Source organism: Aotus nancymaae, unplaced genomic scaffold (genome assembly GCF_030222135.1).
Source record: "Aotus nancymaae isolate 86718 unplaced genomic scaffold, 86718_ANA_hifiasm-v0.15.2.pri h1tg000090l, whole genome shotgun sequence".
In the NCBI taxonomy this organism is placed as follows: domain Eukaryota; kingdom Metazoa; phylum Chordata; class Mammalia; order Primates; family Aotidae; genus Aotus; species Aotus nancymaae.
The window spans coordinates 147114-167410 of record NW_026988505.1 but is presented as its reverse complement, the minus strand read 5'-3'; the positions used below and the strand labels follow the sequence as shown (position 1 = coordinate 167410).

At 41.9% G+C, this 20297-nt stretch overlaps 1 protein-coding gene across 1 annotated transcript; it reads right to left on the bottom strand.

Annotated features, from left to right (window-relative positions):
- Positions 1-6650: 6650 nt before the first annotated feature.
- Positions 6651-8064, bottom strand: DEFA5 (defensin alpha 5). Its single transcript, XM_012457364.2, has 2 exons — positions 7851-8064; positions 6651-6890 (listed from the first exon to the last, which is right to left on the bottom strand). The coding sequence occupies exons 1-2, from the start codon at positions 8020-8022 to the stop codon at positions 6778-6780; spliced, it is 285 nt and encodes a 94-aa protein (XP_012312787.1). The 5' UTR covers positions 8023-8064; the 3' UTR covers positions 6651-6777.
- Between the last annotated feature and the right edge of the window lie 12233 nt (positions 8065-20297).

Sequence of the window (20297 nt, the reverse complement as noted above, 5' to 3'; positions counted from 1 at the left end):
CCAGCTCCACCTGCCACCTGTGCACCAGGGTCTCTACCCTGAGGTCTTTAGATACCAGCAGAACCTCTCCTCTGATACCCCTGGAGGGAGCTGGGCCCCATTGCAAATGTATTAGTGAAGACCTTATTGTGCTGTTTCAATCCTCTAAATTTTGTGGCGGCTTCTTACAAAGCAGCAGGTGAACAGGGAGGGAAGTTCTCATTGTTGTGGAGAGAAGTTGGATTTGTGCACTTATTGTATGTAAACTTTTGCCTCTCTAAAATATTGACGGATCTTCTCACTTTATTTCCAAACTGTAACCCAGAATCCATCGTGGTGGGGGAATGGGTTTGTGGACTTTTTCCAGGGACCGAGTGACCCTGTCAACTGTTCTCAGGTTAAATTCTTCCTTGGGGAGCAGGGGCAGTATGGGACCCAGGCATGGTGCCAACATCTGCCCTCAGTGACAGACTCAGAGGAAGGTGTGGGACTCAGGGTTGGCTGGAACAACAGGGAAAGGAGTGGGGATTTTCTCCAGGAGATCAGCTATGATGTTCATAGAGAGATGGCAGTTTCCAAAGTTCCTCTTATTATCGATTTTAAATTTTATTCCACTGTGGTCAGAATAATACTTGACATAATTTTGACACACTTGATATAATTTTGACTTAAAAATTTGTTGAGAGTTGTTTTGTGGACTAACATATGACCTGTTCTGGAGAATGTTCCATGTGCTGAGAAGAATGTGTATTCTGCATTAGTTGGATGAAATATTCTGTAAATGTCAGTTAGGTCCCTTTGGGCCAGAGTGTAGTTTAACGCTGATGATTTTGTTTGTTTTTTTAAATTTTCTGTTTGGATGATCTGTTCTTCACTGAAAGTGAGGTGTTGAATTTTTCTACTATTATTTTGTCGCAGCTTATCTCTTCAGATCCATTTAATATTTGCATTTGAATGCTCTTTGGATTTTTATATCCTTTTGCTAAATTTACCACTATATCATTATATAATGACCTTCTTTGCATCTTTTTGAAATTTTTGACTTGAATTCTATTTTGTCTGATATAAATATGGCCCCTGTTGCTCTCTTTTGGTTTCCATTTGCATGGAATATCTTTTTTCATCCCTTCACTTTCAATCTATATGTGTCTTTAAAAATGAAGTAATTTTATTGTGGGGAGCATATAGTTGGATCTTGTTTTTCAATCCATTCAGCACTGTATGTCTATAAATTGAAGAATTTAGTTTATATTTGATGTTATTATTGCTAGGTAAGAACTTACTATTGCTATTTTATTATTTGTTTTCTGGTTGTTTTACAACTCCTCTCTTCTGTTTCTTTCTTCTTTTATTATTTTCCTCCTTTGTGGCTAAATGATTTTCTCTGGTAGTGCTTTAATTCTCTGCTTTTTAAAAAAGTGTATGCATTATAGGATTTTGCTGTGGGGTCAGTATGAAGATTACAACATTTTGGTAAGAAGTTACTTTGAACAAATGACAAGTTAACGTTGATCACAAAGGAAGTAGAAGAAACTAACAAAGAAAAACTTTTAAAATTCTATACTTTAACTCTCTCCCCGCAACATTTAGACTTTTTTGGTCTCAATGTACATCTTTTCGTATTTCCTATCTCTTAACAAATTGTTTTAGTTATTATTTTCAACAAATTTGCCTTTAAGTCTTCATACTAGAGATGTGAGAGATCTACATACCACAATTATGGTATTAACAGTATTCTAAAATTATCTGTATACTTACTTTTACCAGTTAGTTTTATAACTTCAGATGTTTTCTTGTCACATGTTGGCATCCTTCTCTTTCAAACTGAAGAATTTCCTTTTATAATTTTGTAATAAGACAGACAGGTCTGGTAATGAATTTCCCGTTTTTGTTTGTCAGGGACGACCTCTATCTCTACTCAGTATATGAAAGATAGCTTTGCTGGGTACAGTATTCTTGGTGGGAAAGTCCCCCCTACAACCCACCCTGCCTACAGCACTTTGAGCATATCATCCCTCTCCTTCTTTGCCTGTGGGATTTCCACTGAGAAGTTTGTAGCCAGAGGAATTGGAGCCCCTTTATGTGTTATTTGTTTCTTTCTTCTTGCTGCTTTCAGAATCTTCTCTTTGTCTTTGAGAGTTTGATTACAATATTCCTTGCAATAGTCTTATTTGTGTTGAATCTGTTCGACAATCTTTGACCTTCCTATACCTAGGTATTTATCTTTCTCTATATTTAGAAAGTTTTCTATTGTTATTTATTTAAGTTTTGTAGCCCTTGCCCTCTCTCAGCTCCTTTTGAAGGCCAGTGACATTTAGATTTGCTCTTTTGAGGTCTTTTCTATATCTTATACATATTCTTCATTCTTTTCATTTCCTTTTCATTTTTTTCTCCTCTGACTTTGTATTCTCAAATAGCTTGCATTTGAGCTTACTGATATTTTTTCTTCTTGATCAGTTCTGTTATTGAGAGTCTGATAAAGTTTTCTGACAGGCAGTGTATTTCTCAGTTACAGGATTTCTGTTTGATTTTTTAAAAACTATTTCGATCTCCTTGCTAAATTTTTCTGATAAATTTCTGAATTACTTTTCTGAGTCATCTCAGAGTTTGCTGAATTTCCTAAAAACTGCTGTTTTGAACTCTGGAACATTGCCATCTTCTTAGGGTTGGTCACTGGCTCCTTTGTCCATTGGGAAGGTCATCATTTTCTGTTTGCTGTTGTTTCTTATGCAGCATCAGGTACACCTAAGACTGAAGGAAGGGTTACGATGTACCAGGCCTCCACTTCCTCCTTTCAAATCTAGACAGTTGCCTCTCTCCTACCTCATGTATGGTAGGGAAAGCAAGTGGTGTGGTGCCTAACACAATGGAGCCAATGAATGGATGTTAACCAATATTGCTATATTTCCTTGATCCTAAGATGGTAGCTGTCTTATTGTTTTTTGTTTCTGTAACTGAATATCTAAGACTGGATAACTTAAAAAGAAAGTAAATTTATTTCTTACAACTCTGAAAGCTGGGAAAACCAAGGTTTAGAGACTGCATCTGATGAGGCCCTTCTTGCTAAAGAAATCTCTGCAGTCCTCAGTGGTACAGGGAATCCCATGGTGAGGTGGACACACGAGAGCAAACCTGGCTTTTACAACAGACTCATAGCAGACTCACTCTTGTGACAGTCTATTAACATGTTAATTCATGAATGGGTTAATCCATTCAGGGGTATACCACCCTCAAGACCTCATCACCTCTTAAAGACCCCACCTTTTAATAGTGTTATATTGAGGATTGAGTTTCAACATAAACTTTTGGAGGACATACTCAAATTATACTAATACCAGTTACACAATTATAGAAGTTTATCAAAATAAATCAAAGCAAGACCACTATCAGATTATATTTACACAAAGATGTAAGATGTATCAAAAGTTTCAGAAGCAAGGCTGGGCGTGGTGGCTCAAACCTGTAATCCCAGCAATTTGGGAGGCCAAGGCAGGTGGCTCACCTGAGATAGGGAATTCAATACCAGCTTGGCCAACATGGTGAAACCCTATAACTACTAAAAATTCAAAAAATTAGCTGGGCGTGGTTGCATATGCCTGTAGTTCCAGTGACTTGGGAGGCTGAGGCATCAGAATCACTTGAACCTGAGAGGTGGAGGTTGCAGTCAGCTGAGATCACACCACTGTACTCCAGCCTGGGTGACAGAGTGAGACTCTGTCTTAAAATAAAACAGTTTCAAGGATTTAATCTGTGAAAAACATTGTATAGAATATGATAGAATTAGGATATTATTAAAGTCCTTCTAAAGAACTTGAACAGGATTGAAATACAGAGACTTAAAAGACTGCTCAGTAAAACTGAAGGTCCAGTGTGATGATTAATTTTATGTGTCAACTTGGCTGGCCTGCAGCGTCCCAGATATTTGGTCAAACATTATTCTGGATATTTATGTAAGGGTGTATGATTGGACGTGATTAACATTTAAGTTGGTAGACTTTCAGTGAAGTAGATTGTCCTGCATAATATAGGTGGTCCTCATCCAATCCGCTGAAGGCTTGACTAAGGCAAAGGTTGATCTTCCCTGAGCAAGAAGAAATTCTGCCAGCAGACAGGCTTCAGACTTGAACTGCAACTTTGACTCTTCCCTGGGCCTTCCACTTGACAGTCCATCCTGCAGATTTTTGACTTGCAAGCTCCTTAGTCACATAAGGCACTTACTTAAAACAAGTCCTCTATACAAACACATTCTTTTGGTTCTGTTTCTCTGAAGAACCCTGACTAAGAGATATAGTTTAGGTAGACACTTGATTTGTGTGGTCATCTGAATTTTCTGCAGCAAAGAACAGGAAGATATGCAGTTAGACTGATTGGGGTTGGGACATAAGAATGAAGCTGTGTGGGATGGAAAGACGAGGAGATACAGGCAAGACATGGATAAAATGAAAGTGAACTGCCTTTTATCAGACTTTTTTGTTTAGGTCCATGCTGAGCCAAGAACTTATATTAACAGTTATAAAAAGCTTCCTATTGCCTGAAGGAAGGGAGAAGAGCATCTTCTGTCTATCTTGGTTTGCATAACCTGCTGTCCTCTTGACCAGAGACTTAATGTTCCATTTAATAGCTTTGGGCCTGAGGAAACATTTTGTTTCTTATTGCAAGTTTTACCCAGGATAGTAGAGAGTGAGTATTCTCCCTCATGACCTTGGAATCCTAATCCATGGAAGTTATTTATATCCCCTGATCACTAATATAAGACCAGGGTCTTAGCTTCAAGGGAAAACTGGATATTGAAGAGGTCTGCCTGGGAATCTTAAGAGTTGTTTATACTGTAGCTGTTCTGGACCGAGCAGCAGAGCCCCTAACAAACGCCCACATTGTAGTTGATATTTACGTAAAGGCTGATGAGAAACAGGAGATACCTTTTAAAATTCTTGTAAAAATAGAACCCATTGGCCAGGTACTCATGCCTGTAATCCCAGCACATTGGGAGGCCAAGATGGGCAGATGTTTTGAGGTTAGGAGTTCAAGACCAGCCTGGGCCAACATGGTGAAACCCCATCGCTACTAAAAATACCAAAATTAGCCAGGCGCAGTGGGAAGTGCCTGTAATCCTAGCTACTCTGTAGGCTGAGGGAGGAGAATCACTTGAACCTGGGAGGCAGAGGTTGTGGTGAGCCAAGATTGTGCCACTGCACTCCAGCCGGGAGGACAGAGGAAGACTCCGTGTCGAAGACGTGCGTGCACACACACACACACACACACACACAGAGAACACATCAAAAAGAAAGCACAGAGACCAAACAATTAGTCAATTTTGGCTGTGCGTAAAGCATTTAAATAGAGGAACATCACAATGACTTTTAGGCAACTAGGTGAGACTTGGAAAATCCTTCCCTTTCACCCTACACGCCAACCTGACCTAAGTTCACAAACTTTGTACAGTGACATTATCTTCCCAAAAGACAGACTTGTATATAGCATCTGTGGTCTCTCCACTCCCCATTCTGGCTCCTGCTGCCAGGACGCCTCACCTCTCGGGTGGTGCATGAGAATGCTTGCCCTCCTCTATCATGCTCTCTTGCTGGCCCTACGGTTCCAGGACCAGGTGTGACGGCAAGAGTGGACGAGAGTCTGCTCAGAATGGGTGCCGAGGCAAAGAACTAGCCCCTACCATCTATCTCCCAGTGACAAGGAGAGCTCTCACCAAGGACCATCAGGCAAGGAAAGGCAGCAGCAGCCTGCACTAGCTTGGTAGGTTCTTTAATACTGGAAGGACTTCTGTGCACAGAGAAAAATATCACCACTATTTACACTAAGTTTAAACCAGTTCTTGAGTATTAAATGTTGATACAAAGGTAGTTATTTAAATTATCTTCATCTACATTGATGCAATACATTTATCATATCTGATTGTTTCTAAACACATCTAACACCTTAAAGAATAGATAAACATGGCCGGACGCAGTGGCTCATGCTCGTAATCCCAGAACTTTCAGAGGCCAAGGCGGGCGAATCAGGAGGTCAGGAGATCTAGACCACTTTTTAAAATTAAAGGACAAATAAACATAGCCCATTAGATCTATCTTTCTGTTGAGCCAACAACCACTTTTTGCCTCTCATCACAGTAACTTCTATTTTTGGGGTATCATTAGGAATGCACTGAATTTTTAAGGTTCAAACTAGTCCAATTAACACATATCTTGCTAGGCACAGTGGCTCAAGCATGTAATCCGAGCACTTTGAGGAGGGCATATCCCTTAAGCTCAGGAGTTCACTACCAACCTGGCATCATGGTGTAACCCTGACTCTACAAAAAACACAAAACGTTAGCAGGGTGTGGTGGCACATGCCTGTAGTCCCAGCTACTCAAGAGGCTGAGGTTGGAGGATAACTTGACACAGGAGGTCAAGGCTGCAGTTACCCAAGATTGCACCACTGTATTCCAGCTTCCGTGGCAACATGAGACACCATCTCAACAACAACAAACCCAATTGTATTCATTTCTGCTATTTTGTTACTGCTCTGTGATGCTCAAATTGTGCGTCATTGGAGTACAAAGGCCAATTAACTTGATGTGGATCAGAATTCTCTATATAAAGAAACCATACAAACCACCATATAAAAAGCAAGAAGAAAAAAAGAAAAGAAAATTAAAAAGGTCAAACACAAAGTTTAATGCCTGAACTTTATTTTGGGGTGAGAAATTTAGAAAGACACAAGGTGCACAGAGTAAAATGTTTTTCTTTTTCCAGGACCTTGGATGGAATCTTGCACTGCTTTGGTTTCTATCTAGGAAGCTCAGCGACAGCAGAGCTTGTAGCTGCGGCCACCCTGGGTGCACCTCCCGGTGTGGGACTCAGGGTAGTTGCAACAGCCGGTTCGGCAGTAGCAGACAGCCCTCGCCTGAGAACCTATGGAAAGAAGAGAGGGTCAGGCACAGGGAGGGAGCGGGGAGAAAGGACAGGCAGAGCCAGACTAACTGCAGTAGTCTAAATAAGAGACACAGTACCAGTCATGTGAGGATGGAGAAAATTCATGTCTTTGACGTAAATGACAAGAAATCTTACTAGCTATGTGTTAGTCATGCAAGATCATAGTTTTTCCCCATCTGAGTCTATCCAGTACATGTTTATTACCTGCTCTCTGATCCAACAATCTACCTCTCAACCTCAGGCTTTACCTACTCTTCCTTCTGCCTCAGCCATACCTCTCATCTTGACCTCCATGTGTGACCTCCACGTCCTAACAAGGCCCTGATGCAACTGGATCAGTCTCTGAGATGCTGTATTGTGCATGCTCGTGTCATGGGCTCAAATGCTTTGGTGCTCTAGGAGTCTTTGAAGACCTTCCAAATTCAAATTCCTCATTCTCTTTTTTATTAACATTTTACTTATTTACTTATTTTAATTGACAAATAATAATTGTCTATATGTATGAGACACAATGTTTGGATCTAAGTATGTATTGTAGAAAGATTTAATCAAGCTTATGAGCCTACATCAAAACACACCCATAGGTTGTAAAACACACTCTAGGTTCTAAAATCTTCTCCAATGGACGAAGTAAAATATTCTCTCTATAACCAAGTCTACCCATTTAGACCCAGAAAGAGCTAGTCAGTGTAGCTCTTTCTATCCTTAAAGCAGCACATGTCACAGAAATATCTTGGAAGTAAAAGTCTTTGAAGAAAGAAAATCTTTTAAATGTATTTGGTTCTCACTATTTAATTTATAAATGAGAAAATCAAAGTCCAGGAAGATTAAGTAAAGTCACTCCAGTGAGGTAGACCTTTCCATACTTGACCCCAGCACCTGTCTCCTCCAGTCCTTTCTTCCTAGATTCTGCAAATCTGCGAGATTGATGTCTCCTACCCGAGGCCGCAAAAGCAGAGAGTCCATTTCCTGCAAAGGAGACTGTAACGTCCTTGTTGTCTGCCTCAGGCTGGTACTGGGTTACAGCCTCATCAGCTGTTGTCTGGAGTGACTCAGCCTGGGCCTGCAGGACCACCAGGAGGATGGCAGCAAGGATGGCAAGGGTCCTCATGGCTGGGGTCACCTGGAGGAGGGAGAGCAGGAGTGGATGTGTAGGGAGTGAGGAGTTGGCCAGAATTTATAGCTCTGCTGGGAGAAGGGCTGAGACAGAAGCTGCAGTCAGAGGAGGTGGGCATGTGATTGGGAGAGGAAGGGCCACCTTTGCCCTCGAGATCCCTTTGATGCCCTTCTTTATCCCAGCTTTCATCACCGCTTGAGTCTGTGTGCTTAGTGCCTGTTCTTGATCCAAGCTGTTAATGATGATAAGGACACTGCCATCATGTTCTGTTTCCCATCTGCTTGAGTATTTATATGTTCAAAAAAGAAAAACAACAGTGCTTTCATTCAATAAGTTTGGTGATTAATTGCCTCTTGTTTTCTGAAGATGGTCCCTGGTACTCTCTGGATGACTCTCTGGGGTCAGACCTGGGTCCCAGTGGAGTAGAGAGTTAATTCATTGCAGGATTCAAAGATATTACTAATCTCATGTAGCAGGCTTTTGAGATCTTGAGGTGAGTAGTCTCCTGCTGGGGCCTATGTGGAGAGGACAACCTTATCAGGCTATGGGGGAAATGAGTTCAGGAGAATAGTAGGCCGTGTTGATCAGATCAAAATCAAAATTCAGATTTATTTCAAGAAGTCAGTGTGATCTGAATGCATTATGTATAATGTGTACCAGGTACTTCTCTCCACTTTGAGGAATACCAAAATAATTTAGACGCCTAAAGCCCCCTTCTGAGATCTTTTATTTTTCTTTAGTTATAGAAGATTTTAAATCATGAACAAGGAACAACATTCAAAAGGTAGAAGAAGTAACGAGCTCCCATTCCTACCCCCAGCCCTTCAGCTCTGACCCAGGAAGCCATCACTATGAACAGTTATACATAGTACTCTGCACTTTGCTTTTTTTTACCTGTATCATGGGCACTTTGTATATCAAAGCACATGGAATGCTATTATAATTTTTAATAGCCTTATACTATTCCGGGGTTTGTATATGCCATCACTTATTTTTTTCTATTGATAAAATATTACAAAATTGTTACAATTTGGTTATTCTTAAACTTTTACAGTAACAAGTAAAGTTCCAGTGATTACCTTAATATATGTCCTCTTACCTATGTGGATAAGGTATATAGAATTAGAATTGCTGTGTCAAAGAATGCATCTTAAGCCAGGATGGTAGTTATAGCTACTTGAGGGGCTGAAGTGGGAGGATCATCTGAGCCCAGGAGTTCGATACCAGCCTGACAGCATATTGAGACCCCTTTCTCTTAAAAACAAGAGACTATATCTTATACATTTTGAAGCTATTACTACATGCTTCTATAATATTACCACATTTGATCCAAATCCTTTGGTGCTCAGTGGCCCCTTGGGTAGCCTCTACATTTGAATTTTCATTTAATTTTTTTCGAATTTATTTTCAATTGAAAATAGTTTTTGTGTATATTTATAGTATATGATGTGATGTTTAGATGGTAGAAACACCTGATCAAGCTAATTAAGATAGCCATCACCTCACCAATTTAACAATTTAATTTTTTTTTTTTTTTTGAGACAGAGTCTTGCTCTGTCACCCAGGCTGAGGTGCAATGGCATGGTCTCAGGTCACTGCAACCTCTGCCCCCTGGGTTCAAGCGATTCTCCTGCCTCAGCCTTCCGAGGCTGGGGCTACAGGCATATGCCACCATGCCTGACTAAGTTTTGTATTTTTAGTAGAGACGGGGTTTCACTGCGTTGGCCAGGCTGGTCTCAAACTCCTGACCTTGTGATCTGCCTGCCTCAGCTTCCCAAAGTGCTGGGATTACAGTCATCAGTCACCATGTCCAGCCTCCAACTTAATTTTTTTTAGAAGAATTACACATCGATTCCTTTAGCAATTTGAAATACACAATAGATTACTATTAACCGTGGTTATCCTGCAGTGCCAGAGATCACTAAGACTTACTCTCGGGCATAACTGAAACTTTGTATCCTTGGCTCAACGCCTTCCCTTTTCCTATCCTTCCCTCTCACCCATCCCCAGTCTCTGAAAACCACGTTTATGCTCTGGTTCCATAAAATTGACATTTTCACATTCCATATATAAGTGGTATCATATAGTATTTGTCTTTCTGTGCCTGGTTTATTTTATTTAGCACTTCGTTCTCTGGTTCCATCCACGTTGTCATGATTGAAGAATTTCCTTCTTTTCTAAGGCTGTATAGTATACCAACTTGCATATATACCATATTTTCTTCATTCATCCACTGATAAACATTTAGGCTGATTCCATATCTTGCTTATTTTGAGTAATGCTGCAAAGGACATGGGAGTGCAGGTTCTTCTTTGATGCAGTGATTTCAATTTCTTTGGAGATATACCCAGAAGTGGGATTGCTAGGTCATATGGTAATTCTATTTTTAGTGCTTTGAGGAACCTCCATATTATTTTGCAAAATGGCTATAAAAATTTACATTTCCACCAATGGTGTACAAGGGTTCCTTTTTCTTTATATCCTCACCAACCGGTATTATTTGTCTATTTGTTAAAAGCCATTCTGACAGATGATTACCACAGTGTGCATTTATTTGAGTTTCTCTGATAATTAGTGATGTTGAGTATGTTTTCATGTATCTGTGGGCCAGATGCATTGCCCATTTTTAAATTGAGATATTGTTTACTTCTTATTGAGTAGTCTGAGTTCCTTATATATTTGAGATATTAGCCCCTTATCAGATATATGGTTTGCAAATACTTTCTCCTAGTCCTTGGGCCATCTCTGCACTTCGTTTCCTTTCTGTGCAGAAGTTTTTTAGTTAATGTAACCTTTTTTGTCTATTTTGCTTTTATTGTCCATGCTTTTGGAGTCCTGTCCTAGAAATAATTGCTCAGAGAAATGTCATAAAGATTTTCTCTCATGTTTTCTTCAAGTAGATTTACAATTTCAGATCTTTTATGTAAATTTTTAATCCATTTTGAGTTTTGTGTACAGTGTGGGATAAGTGTCCAATTTCATTCTTCTGCTTGTGGATATCTAGTTTTCCTTACACCTTTCATTGAAGAGAAAGTCCTTTCCCCATTGTGTGTTCATGGCATCTGTGTTGAAGATCAAATGACCATAAATACCTGGGTTTAGTTTTGGGCTTTCTACTCCTTTCCTTTGGTTATTGTGTCTTTTTATGCCAGACCATGCTGTTTTGCTTACGATAACTTTATAATACATTTTAAAATCAGAGAACATGATGCCTCTAGCTTTGCTAGTTTTGCTCAAGACTGCTTTAGTGAGTCGGGGCCAATTCTGATTTCATACCAATTTTAGTAGTCTTTTAATTTCCATGAAAAATTGCATTGGAATTTTGATGGGGATCTACAGATCAATTTGGGTAGTATAGACATTTTAATAATATTCATTATTTGAATCCATGAACTCAAGATATCTTTCCATTTATTTGTGTCTTCTTCAGTTTTATTCATCAATATTTATAGTTTTCAGTGTACAGATCTTTCACCTTTTTGGTTAAATTTACTTCTAAGAATTTCATTTTTGAGTACTATTATAAATGGGATTGTGTGGGCTTCTAAACTCTTTGTGCCAGTCCAAACTCCTGTCTTTATTTTTTGTGACTCCTACAAAATTATAGAGCATCAAGTCATGCTATTGCTTTGAGAGTGTAGAATAGAAGCCAGACCTTTAGAATACAGTGGAGAGGTTGAGGTGTTTGATATGCATATCAGTTTCTTCTTTCCTTGCAGAGAAACGAATATAGTGTATCTCTCACTTACTCTGCCTTACGAAAAGGAGAGGATCTCAAGCAGATCTGTAACATCTATAATATTTATTTGAGTTAGTGAATTAACAGGGAAACTGGGAGGGACCGAACTTCCTGCATCAGTGATTCCACCTTCCATGGCCCTCGTTTTGCCCTGGTGGCCATTTAGCACCAGGTTTTAAACGATCTGTATTCGTACCGCTTCTCTATTTCTCACTAGACATTGCTGAGTTTGCAGATAGCATTCCACGATTGCTTCCCAGCCTACATCTCTCTGGCATTGTCTCTCTGAATCTTTAGCAATGATTCAAGAAACAACTTGGGACATTGGGATATTTTTATTCCAGTTCCAACCATTCTCCATGAATTCTGTCACGTGTTTGATCACCCAGAGTCCTCATCAATTAGAGAAATTGACATCTTCAGTCTCTCTTCTTCCTTCTCTGACCCCAAAATTAATTGGGTAAGCAGAAAATCTGAAAAGAGAAATGGGTGGTTTAAAAGCCACACTGTCCAGGCCCTGTGGCATGACAGGCAGAGCTGAGCACTACCCCAGCCAGAAGATGCCTGGTGGCCCATCTTCTCAGGACCTGTCGGTAGCCCATTGCTCAGCCTTGGACAAACTCTGCTGCCAATCGTCATGTTTCTCATTTATTTCTGGCGGAAGTATTTCTAGAGAACTCCACTGGGCTGGGCATGGTGGCTCACGCCTGTAATCCCAGCACTTTGGGAAGCTGAGGTGGGCAGATCATTTCAGGTTAGGAGGTTGAGCCCCGCCTGGCCAACATGGTGAAACTCCTTCTCTACTAAAAGTACAAAAATTAGCCAGATGTGGCAGCAGGTGCTGGTAGTCCCAGCTACTCAGGAGGCTGAGACACAAGAATCACTTGAACCTGGACAGCAGAGGTTGCAGTGAGCCGAGATCATGCCACTGCACTCTAGCCTGGGCAACAGAGTGAGACTCAGTCTCAAAAAAAGAAAAAAGAAAAAAAAAGGAAAGAAAGAAAACTTTGCTGACATTATGGAAAAGAATTTCAGTTTATTAATGTGTTTGTAAATAATCATTTAGAAGAAAATACCTTTCCCGTTCCTTTTTTTCTTTAACCGTAGCAAGGTGCCCATTATCTATTGTCCTCTTGACTTCAAAAACCTGCTGTCATTTAAAATAAAGCCTGAAGAACTGAAGAACTATTTTTCTTGTCCTTTGCTCTGAGTCCAATCTTACCTGTTCTATACTCAGGACAGGACAAAAACAGGATTTCCATCCATAATATGGACATTCACTCTTAGAAGGCATGTAATCTCCTGACTGATGATTTAATTATTTAACACAGGAATTGACTTAACTGTGCTAAAAAGTAGGGGGCAAAGGAATTGGCCTGAAAGAAAATACTTAAGATACCTACAGAACCTGGTTTTATAATAGAGGTTTTGTGTTCCAGGATATTCTAGGGGACAATTAATGCTTAGACATGACCATGTTTATTACTGGTAACAGTCAAGCAGATGGGAGACTGGGAGAGAGATAGGGGCCGTCATGAACACGAAGAACAGGTGTTTCAGTGCAGCCGCTGGATTGGAGAATTGTCAAAGGTCTGAAGTATCAACCCAAAGGATGCCTCTATCTCACAGCCACACAGGTTTGGGGTAGCTCATTGCCCTGGGATGTTGCTTTCTCCAGATAGCACAGAGTTGGGATCTTTTCACTCCCCTAGCTACTCAGGCTCCTTTGGTCTCTTGAGGGACGTTGACCTCTAGGAGGCTCACAGCCCTGAGGAGCCTTATCCTTCTCTGGACCCTTTTGGAGAAAGCTCAACAGGTCCTAGCCTTGGAGCAACCTAGGACATAGGACCCAGATGTAGCTGTCCCCTTTGCAGGGATGAAAACTCTGCATTATGGGCTTTGGGTAACAGAGCAGGCCAATGTGCTGTCTGTTGGGAGCTGCAGTCTCAATGGTGCCACCAACTAGCTATGGGATCATTAGTGAATGACTTCACCTATCATGGCCTCTGTCTTTCGACTGTAAATTGGGGGCAATAGAGCCTCTCCAAGGGGGCCTTGGTGCAAAAATTTGGTTCCATGGCCTGCGCATGTCAATCTGAGCAGCTTTAGCCTCAGAGACTAAACCAGGTCTCTTAGAGTTTGCAGTCTGCACTTCAGAGTTTGTGTGTGTGCATGCATGTACCTGTGTGTATGTTTGTATGTTTATATGTGTGGAAGCATGTGCATGTATGTGTAGTGAGGGGGGTGTGTTGTGAGGTGGGAAACCGGGGTGTATGTGTTGTACGTGTGCATGTGCATGTCTCCGTGTCTGAAGGCTTGTGTGCGGGGAGGGGGGATTGTGTGATATAAATGACAGAAAACATGAAAGGAAGAACCAGATCTTGAATGTCTGATAGGTGGTCATTTATGATCTCTTTATTCTGCTCTAACAGAACCTGTGACATATGTTTCTGTGAGCAGACACAGTCCTCTGGGCCACTCTGATCTGATTTCCTGCACCCCCAAACCCACCACTGTGCCCAGTACACTGCTTCACCTTCCTCAAGGTCACCAGGTGAGAGGCACCTGTAGCTGCAGACCCCCATTTTGCCACTGAGCCGCACTCTGGGACCTGTATCCTCAGTAACACCCGCTATGGGCTCAGCTGTCCTTGAGCTTTCTTAATTGAGACCCAAATCCGGTCAAGATTCCATTTGAAAACCTGGAAATGAACAATTTAGTCTCTCTACCTTGCACCTTATCTTCTCTATCTCCAAAAAACGAGTTTTCACGGTAAGCTCAATGTATTTGAGCTATGTAGCACACCTTTTCTTTCCCTTATTTTTTTTCTTACTTTTTTGTTTCTGCAGCTGGACCTCAGGGTAGAAAGGTCTACTTGTCCAGGTCTATTCAAGGCCAGGACAAAAACAGGATTTCCAACCATAATGTGGACATTCACTCTTAGAAGGCATGTACCCCTCTGATCGATGCTTTAGTCATTTAACATAGGAATTAACTTAACTGTGCTAGAAAGTAGGGGGTAAGGGAACTGGCCTGGAAGAAAATACTTAAGATACCTACAGAATCTGGTTTTACAATAGAGGTTTTGAATTTCAGGATATTCCAGGGGACGAATGATGCTTAAACATGACCATGTTATTGCTGGTAACAGTCAAGCAGAGGGGAAACGGGGAGAGAGATAGGGGCCTTCATGAACACGAGGACCTCCTGCTCCTCCTGGTGGGCACCTACAGCCCAGTTTTGCAGTATGGGATACACCTTTTTCACTTGTTCGAAGGCTGCTGGACACCAATTGCAAGAGCACAGCTGTGGGGACATCCCATCCACAAAAGTAGTGCCTCTTCCTTAAAGAGGATGGGTAGCTCATTGCCCTTTCTTAAAGAGGCACTGCCTTTATGGATGCATGGGTTACGTGTGGTAATTCCCTTATTTGTTCATTCCTGGAGAACCGTGGAGATTAGTGCCTGTCAGGACTCAGTACCCAGGAGTTGCATCTTGAAAATGGCTGGGAAAGAGCCTGGCTAGACGAGGCATACTGACCAGCTCTGGAAAAGGGATGCCCAGAGGCAGTGCTGATGAATGCTGTAAGGCAGAGCTGCTATCTTGCTCTGGCTGTAAGGAAAGTGGACATTCTTTGGGAAACTGCTCATACAGGACGGTCTATCAATGCAGATGTGAAAATGAAACCCGGCCTCTGACATGTCAGGTGACGCAGGAGAGATGCACCATCTGGACCACGCATCAGCAGGCTACCATCCTTCCCAGGAGGCAGGGGCCCTGGATGGGGTCGGGGAGCAGGTGGGTGCCCACTTAGAGAGGGTGCCAGGCTGAGGAAGCCAGAGTTTTTGTAGAAGAGTAATTTACCACATTGGTGAACTGTGACTGCCCTCTGGGGCTCCAGGCATTGACACAGTTTGGAAGAGTTTGTCTTGTGGCCACCATTGTGCTTTGTGCACTAGCTCTGAGCTGTATCTGGAGAACAGACTTGAATAATGTTCATCTCTCACTATTCATACTTAATGCCTCATTTGAAGGGGATGGATGTGAGACTGCAATTGCGCAAGGACTTCATGCAGGAGAGGTTGTGGTGCTGGCGCTGGCGTGCCTCAGGACCCCTGGGAAGAGGGCATGTTTAAATAGCACCCCTTCCCATCAGAGTGAGTTGTGGGACACATCTGTGGAAGTCTGGCCTGCAGACCGTGACTCAGCAACATGAATGAATGCACTGTCACACCACTACAGTGATACAAGTGGGCTAGGGGTGGCCATTGGCTGCTGTCAGTGGGTAAAAGGCAGCCAATCTGTCATCCACACATTTATTCCCTTAAGATTTTACAACAGAGATTCTAAGTTAATACACTTGTGGATAATTAACATCGTTGAGAGAATGATTTTAAGACTAAAGCTTTAGATTCCGGGGGGTGCCCAGAGTAAATGCTGTTAACAGGTAGTTTCCCTTTCATCTTCCCCAGAGAGACCACGCAGCACAAAATTAACATAAGTCAGCAGTTAGAGTGGAGACAGATGAGTGTGGGCTAAGGCCTTTGATCAGTCTCTGTCTCTTTCTAACTTAACATAATGGACGAGCTGGCTGCCTTTGGCCTGCCCCAATAAAACCTTTCGGCCTTCCAAATGGTTTGAGACTAATCTATAACTTTCCCTAATATGTCTTTAATATTTTCCGTAATATTTTGCCAACCACCCCAAGTGATTCTCAACATCAGAGACTGTTGGATAAGGAATTCTCACCAAAGAATTTTCTCTTGTCCAAGATTCTGCCGGTGCTCTGAGCTGGTGAGCCGTGGAAACCCTGTATGTTGGCATCTGGATGACTCAGCCCAGGACACCACAACAAATGTCCACAGACCGGGTGGCTAAAACAACAGGAATGTATGTGCGCACAGTGCTGGAGACTGGAACTCTGAAGGTATTAGCAGGGCTGGCATCTTCTGAAGCCTCTCTCCTTGGCTTTTAGACGGCCGTCTTCTCCTTGCATCCTCACGTGGTCTGCCTGCGTGTGGCTGTGTCCTAACTTCTTATAAGAACGCCAGTCGGATTGGGTTTAGTGCCTCCTCTCATTACCTCATTTTAACTTAAAGACTTCTTCAAAGACTCTCCAAATTCTGTTTGTTATTGGCATGCGCAGGACTCCCTGGAGATATATAATGGTCGTGAGCTGTCTGTGGCAGGTGTGAGTGCTGATATTCTATATTGTGTAAATACAGACTCTCCACATTCTGAGGCACTGAGGGTTAAGTCTTCAACATGTGAATTTGGGGGTAACACAGTTCAGCCCCTAACAGCATCCTCTGAAAAAAGCCCGGTGGCTGGTGTAAACCTTGGGGGAAGTTGAGGACGGAGGTGGCCAAATCCAGATTTCATACCTGCAAACCCTGATAAGAACTTGAGATTTTAAGTGGGAAATAGACTACAGTGGACCAAAATATCAGCAGGAACCCAGTTACAAGGGGGCTGTGGAAGGCCAGGTGAGAGGACAATGTGGTTCGCACCAGGTGCTGGCAGTGCAGGGGGTAAGAAGTGGCTCCATTCGGAATTTATTTTGAAGGTACAGTGGCAACAACAGTTGTTGATGTAAGAATATGGAATAGGATATCTGAAGAATATTTTTATTTTTTACCCTGAACAACTACAGATACAGTGGTCCCATATTCTGAGATGACAGCACGTGTATGTGCGTGTAGTGCCTGCAAGCTGCGGAGATGTATAATGAAAAGTTTGGTTTTGGACACTAGGGGTGAGATGCCTGTCAGAGATTCTAGTGGACATGCCAGGAAAATGTGTTCTGGAGTCTGGAGTTCAGCTGGGTGGTTGGAGCTAACATGTAAATGAGGAGTCCTTCCAAAATTGACAGCATTTAGTGCTATAGGTTTGGAAAAGATGACATGGAGAATGGCTATTCTAAAAGAGGATTACAATTTAAATAATACAGGGTGATTGCCTGAATGAATCACATGAACTTTGAATAATATTGAGTAATTGCCTGAATGAATTACATGGACTTTGGGGTTAAAAATTCAATATTCAAAGACAATGTAGAGCCTGGAGAAATGTTGACAGGCTGTTTCTAAAAGCAGCGTTGGCTGAGAAAGCCTTAGGTGGCTGTTATTTGTTGCCTAGCTATCTGCCCGTGCCTGTGGGATGAACTGCACACATTCACATCTTTCAAGGCCTTCATCTCTGCACTACTCCGCACTATCCCCAGCAAAGTCTTTTCTTGGGAAGCCAATGTCAGGACTCTAACTCCTAGAATCCTTTGCAAATTAACCCTTCCGGGTGAGGCTAAGTTAGATCCTGGAAACCGACTCCCTGGAAGGCAGAGAGGAGGCTATTTTTCTGGTTTTTCCAGTCTGTCGCTTTGTGTAACAGCCTCCTTTTGTCTTTAAGGAGGGATACAGCAGGGAGGTAAGTGGCCTGTCCCTGAGTGGATTAGAACACTGTTTTGCTGTTATGCAAACTGGGTGGAGGTGATCAGGGAGGGACAGTGAAATAGCAGGAGCTACACCCTGGTGCCCTAGACTTCTTGCCAGCTCAAGCTCCACAAGGGATCTTAGCTCCTCCCTAGGCCTCTAAGGGAAGTTGCCAGAGCAGGGTGTCAACCTACTCACGAAGAGTTTAGAAGACCTCAGGGGTTAACCCATGCAAGTTTCCTGAGACTCAGAGGCTCAGAAAAGTGGGCTGACCTGACAGCAGGCAGTTCCTAGGAAGAGAGGCATGGGAGGGATGTGGTGAAGAATTGCGGTAGATCCCAGCTCTGCCATGTGCTGACGGTGAGATGTTCAGTAAGTTACGTAACTTCTCTGAGTCTCTGTTTCCACTTCTCTAAAGAGGGATAAGAGTAACAGTTATTATATAACAATAGCACCCACCTCACAGGATTGTCTGAAGCATAAAAAGCGTGAGAGCAGTGAAATACTTAGCTCTGTTCTTGGCACACACGTGGCAGCCAAGCAGTGTGTTGTTTTGAGTGGTCTCTGAGGTCTTTTCAGTTCTAGCCTAGTGTTCATATGCACACCATCTGCTCATGGCTGCCTAGGCAGAGGGCTGAGCTGGTTCCTGTCTTAGTCTTGTTTAGATCTAACATCCAAGGGCAGGACTCACTGGAGTTGTATAATGGTGGTAAGCCGTCTGTGGCAGGGGTGAGTGCTGATATTCTATATTGTGTAAATAACAGTTTACTTTGTCACTTTATGATGTGACCATCAGTAGTGGAAGGAAGAGACGTGAGTAGAAGCTTAGCATGGATTCTAAGATTTTGACATGGGGTCGGAGGAGTTCATGTAGTTCACATAACCTTAGCACATCTTTATTATGAATAAAATATCATAGTTCTTGGTTGCATTAAGAATGATGCTGGCTGGGTGCGGTGGCTCATGCCTGTAATCCTAGCCCTTTGGGAGGCCGAGGCAGGCAGATCATGAGGTCAAGAGATTGAGACCAGCCTGGCCAACATGGTTAAAACACCGTCTCTACTAAAAATACAAAAATTAGCTGGGTGTGGTGGCATGCACCTGTAGTCCCAGTGAATAGTGAGTCTGAGGCAGGAGAATCGCTTGAACCCAGGAGGCAGAGATCGCAGTGATGTGAGATCATACCACTGCACTACAGCCGGGGCAAGAGAGCAAGTCTCTTTCTAAAAAAGAAAAAAAAAAGAGAGAGAAAAAAAGGATGCAACAGAAAAGGAATGCATTATCTCTGCTTTTGATTTATTTGGTATTTGCATTAGCACCTTTACTCTCTAAAAACCTTAAGAAATAAATCATTCAGGATATTGGAACTTTTTGGATAGATGAAGGTCTAAGAATTTAATTTCAAATTTATTTGAAACTTTATGGAAAACTTTCCTGGATGGATTAATAATTTTATTTCAATTTCTTCTTAAAGAGATGCCATTACAAGTGAATTCAACTTTTTCTTGCACAAATAATTCTTTATAATTTTACACAATTGTTCTATTGATACACAGTGCTATGTAGTTTTAAATAGTCTCATAATGTTTACCCTTTTGAACTCCTACATCTGTTCTGCATTTTTTTTCTATTTCTTTCCTCATGATCAGGCTTATAGACTTCACCGGCCTCAAGCAGAGCAGATGAACATCTCCTTAAAACTGTTACTGAAAATCTGACTTGAGAAGATTAATCCACATCTTAAAATTATTGTAAAGGCCATTTTTAGGCCTCTGTTGGCCGAGCTGGCACATACATTTACCAGCTCGCTTTTCTTCTGTGCCTTTCCAGGCACCTGCACCAAATTCCACATGAAACACCCGGAGATATTATAAAGCATGATCATGTCTCTTATTTCCCTTAATCATTGAAAAACACCGGTAACAGATGCTTTCCCCCTTGTACAGAGGAGGAAACAAGTTCAGAGAGCTGAAGTGACTTGCCCGAGATCTGATAGCAACTAGAAATCAGCTCTCTGGACCCTGTGCATGCTGGAAGGCTTTCAGAGAAAGCCTGTGCCAGGCATTTTCATTGACTGACCTAAACTGTGAGAAAGTACCTTG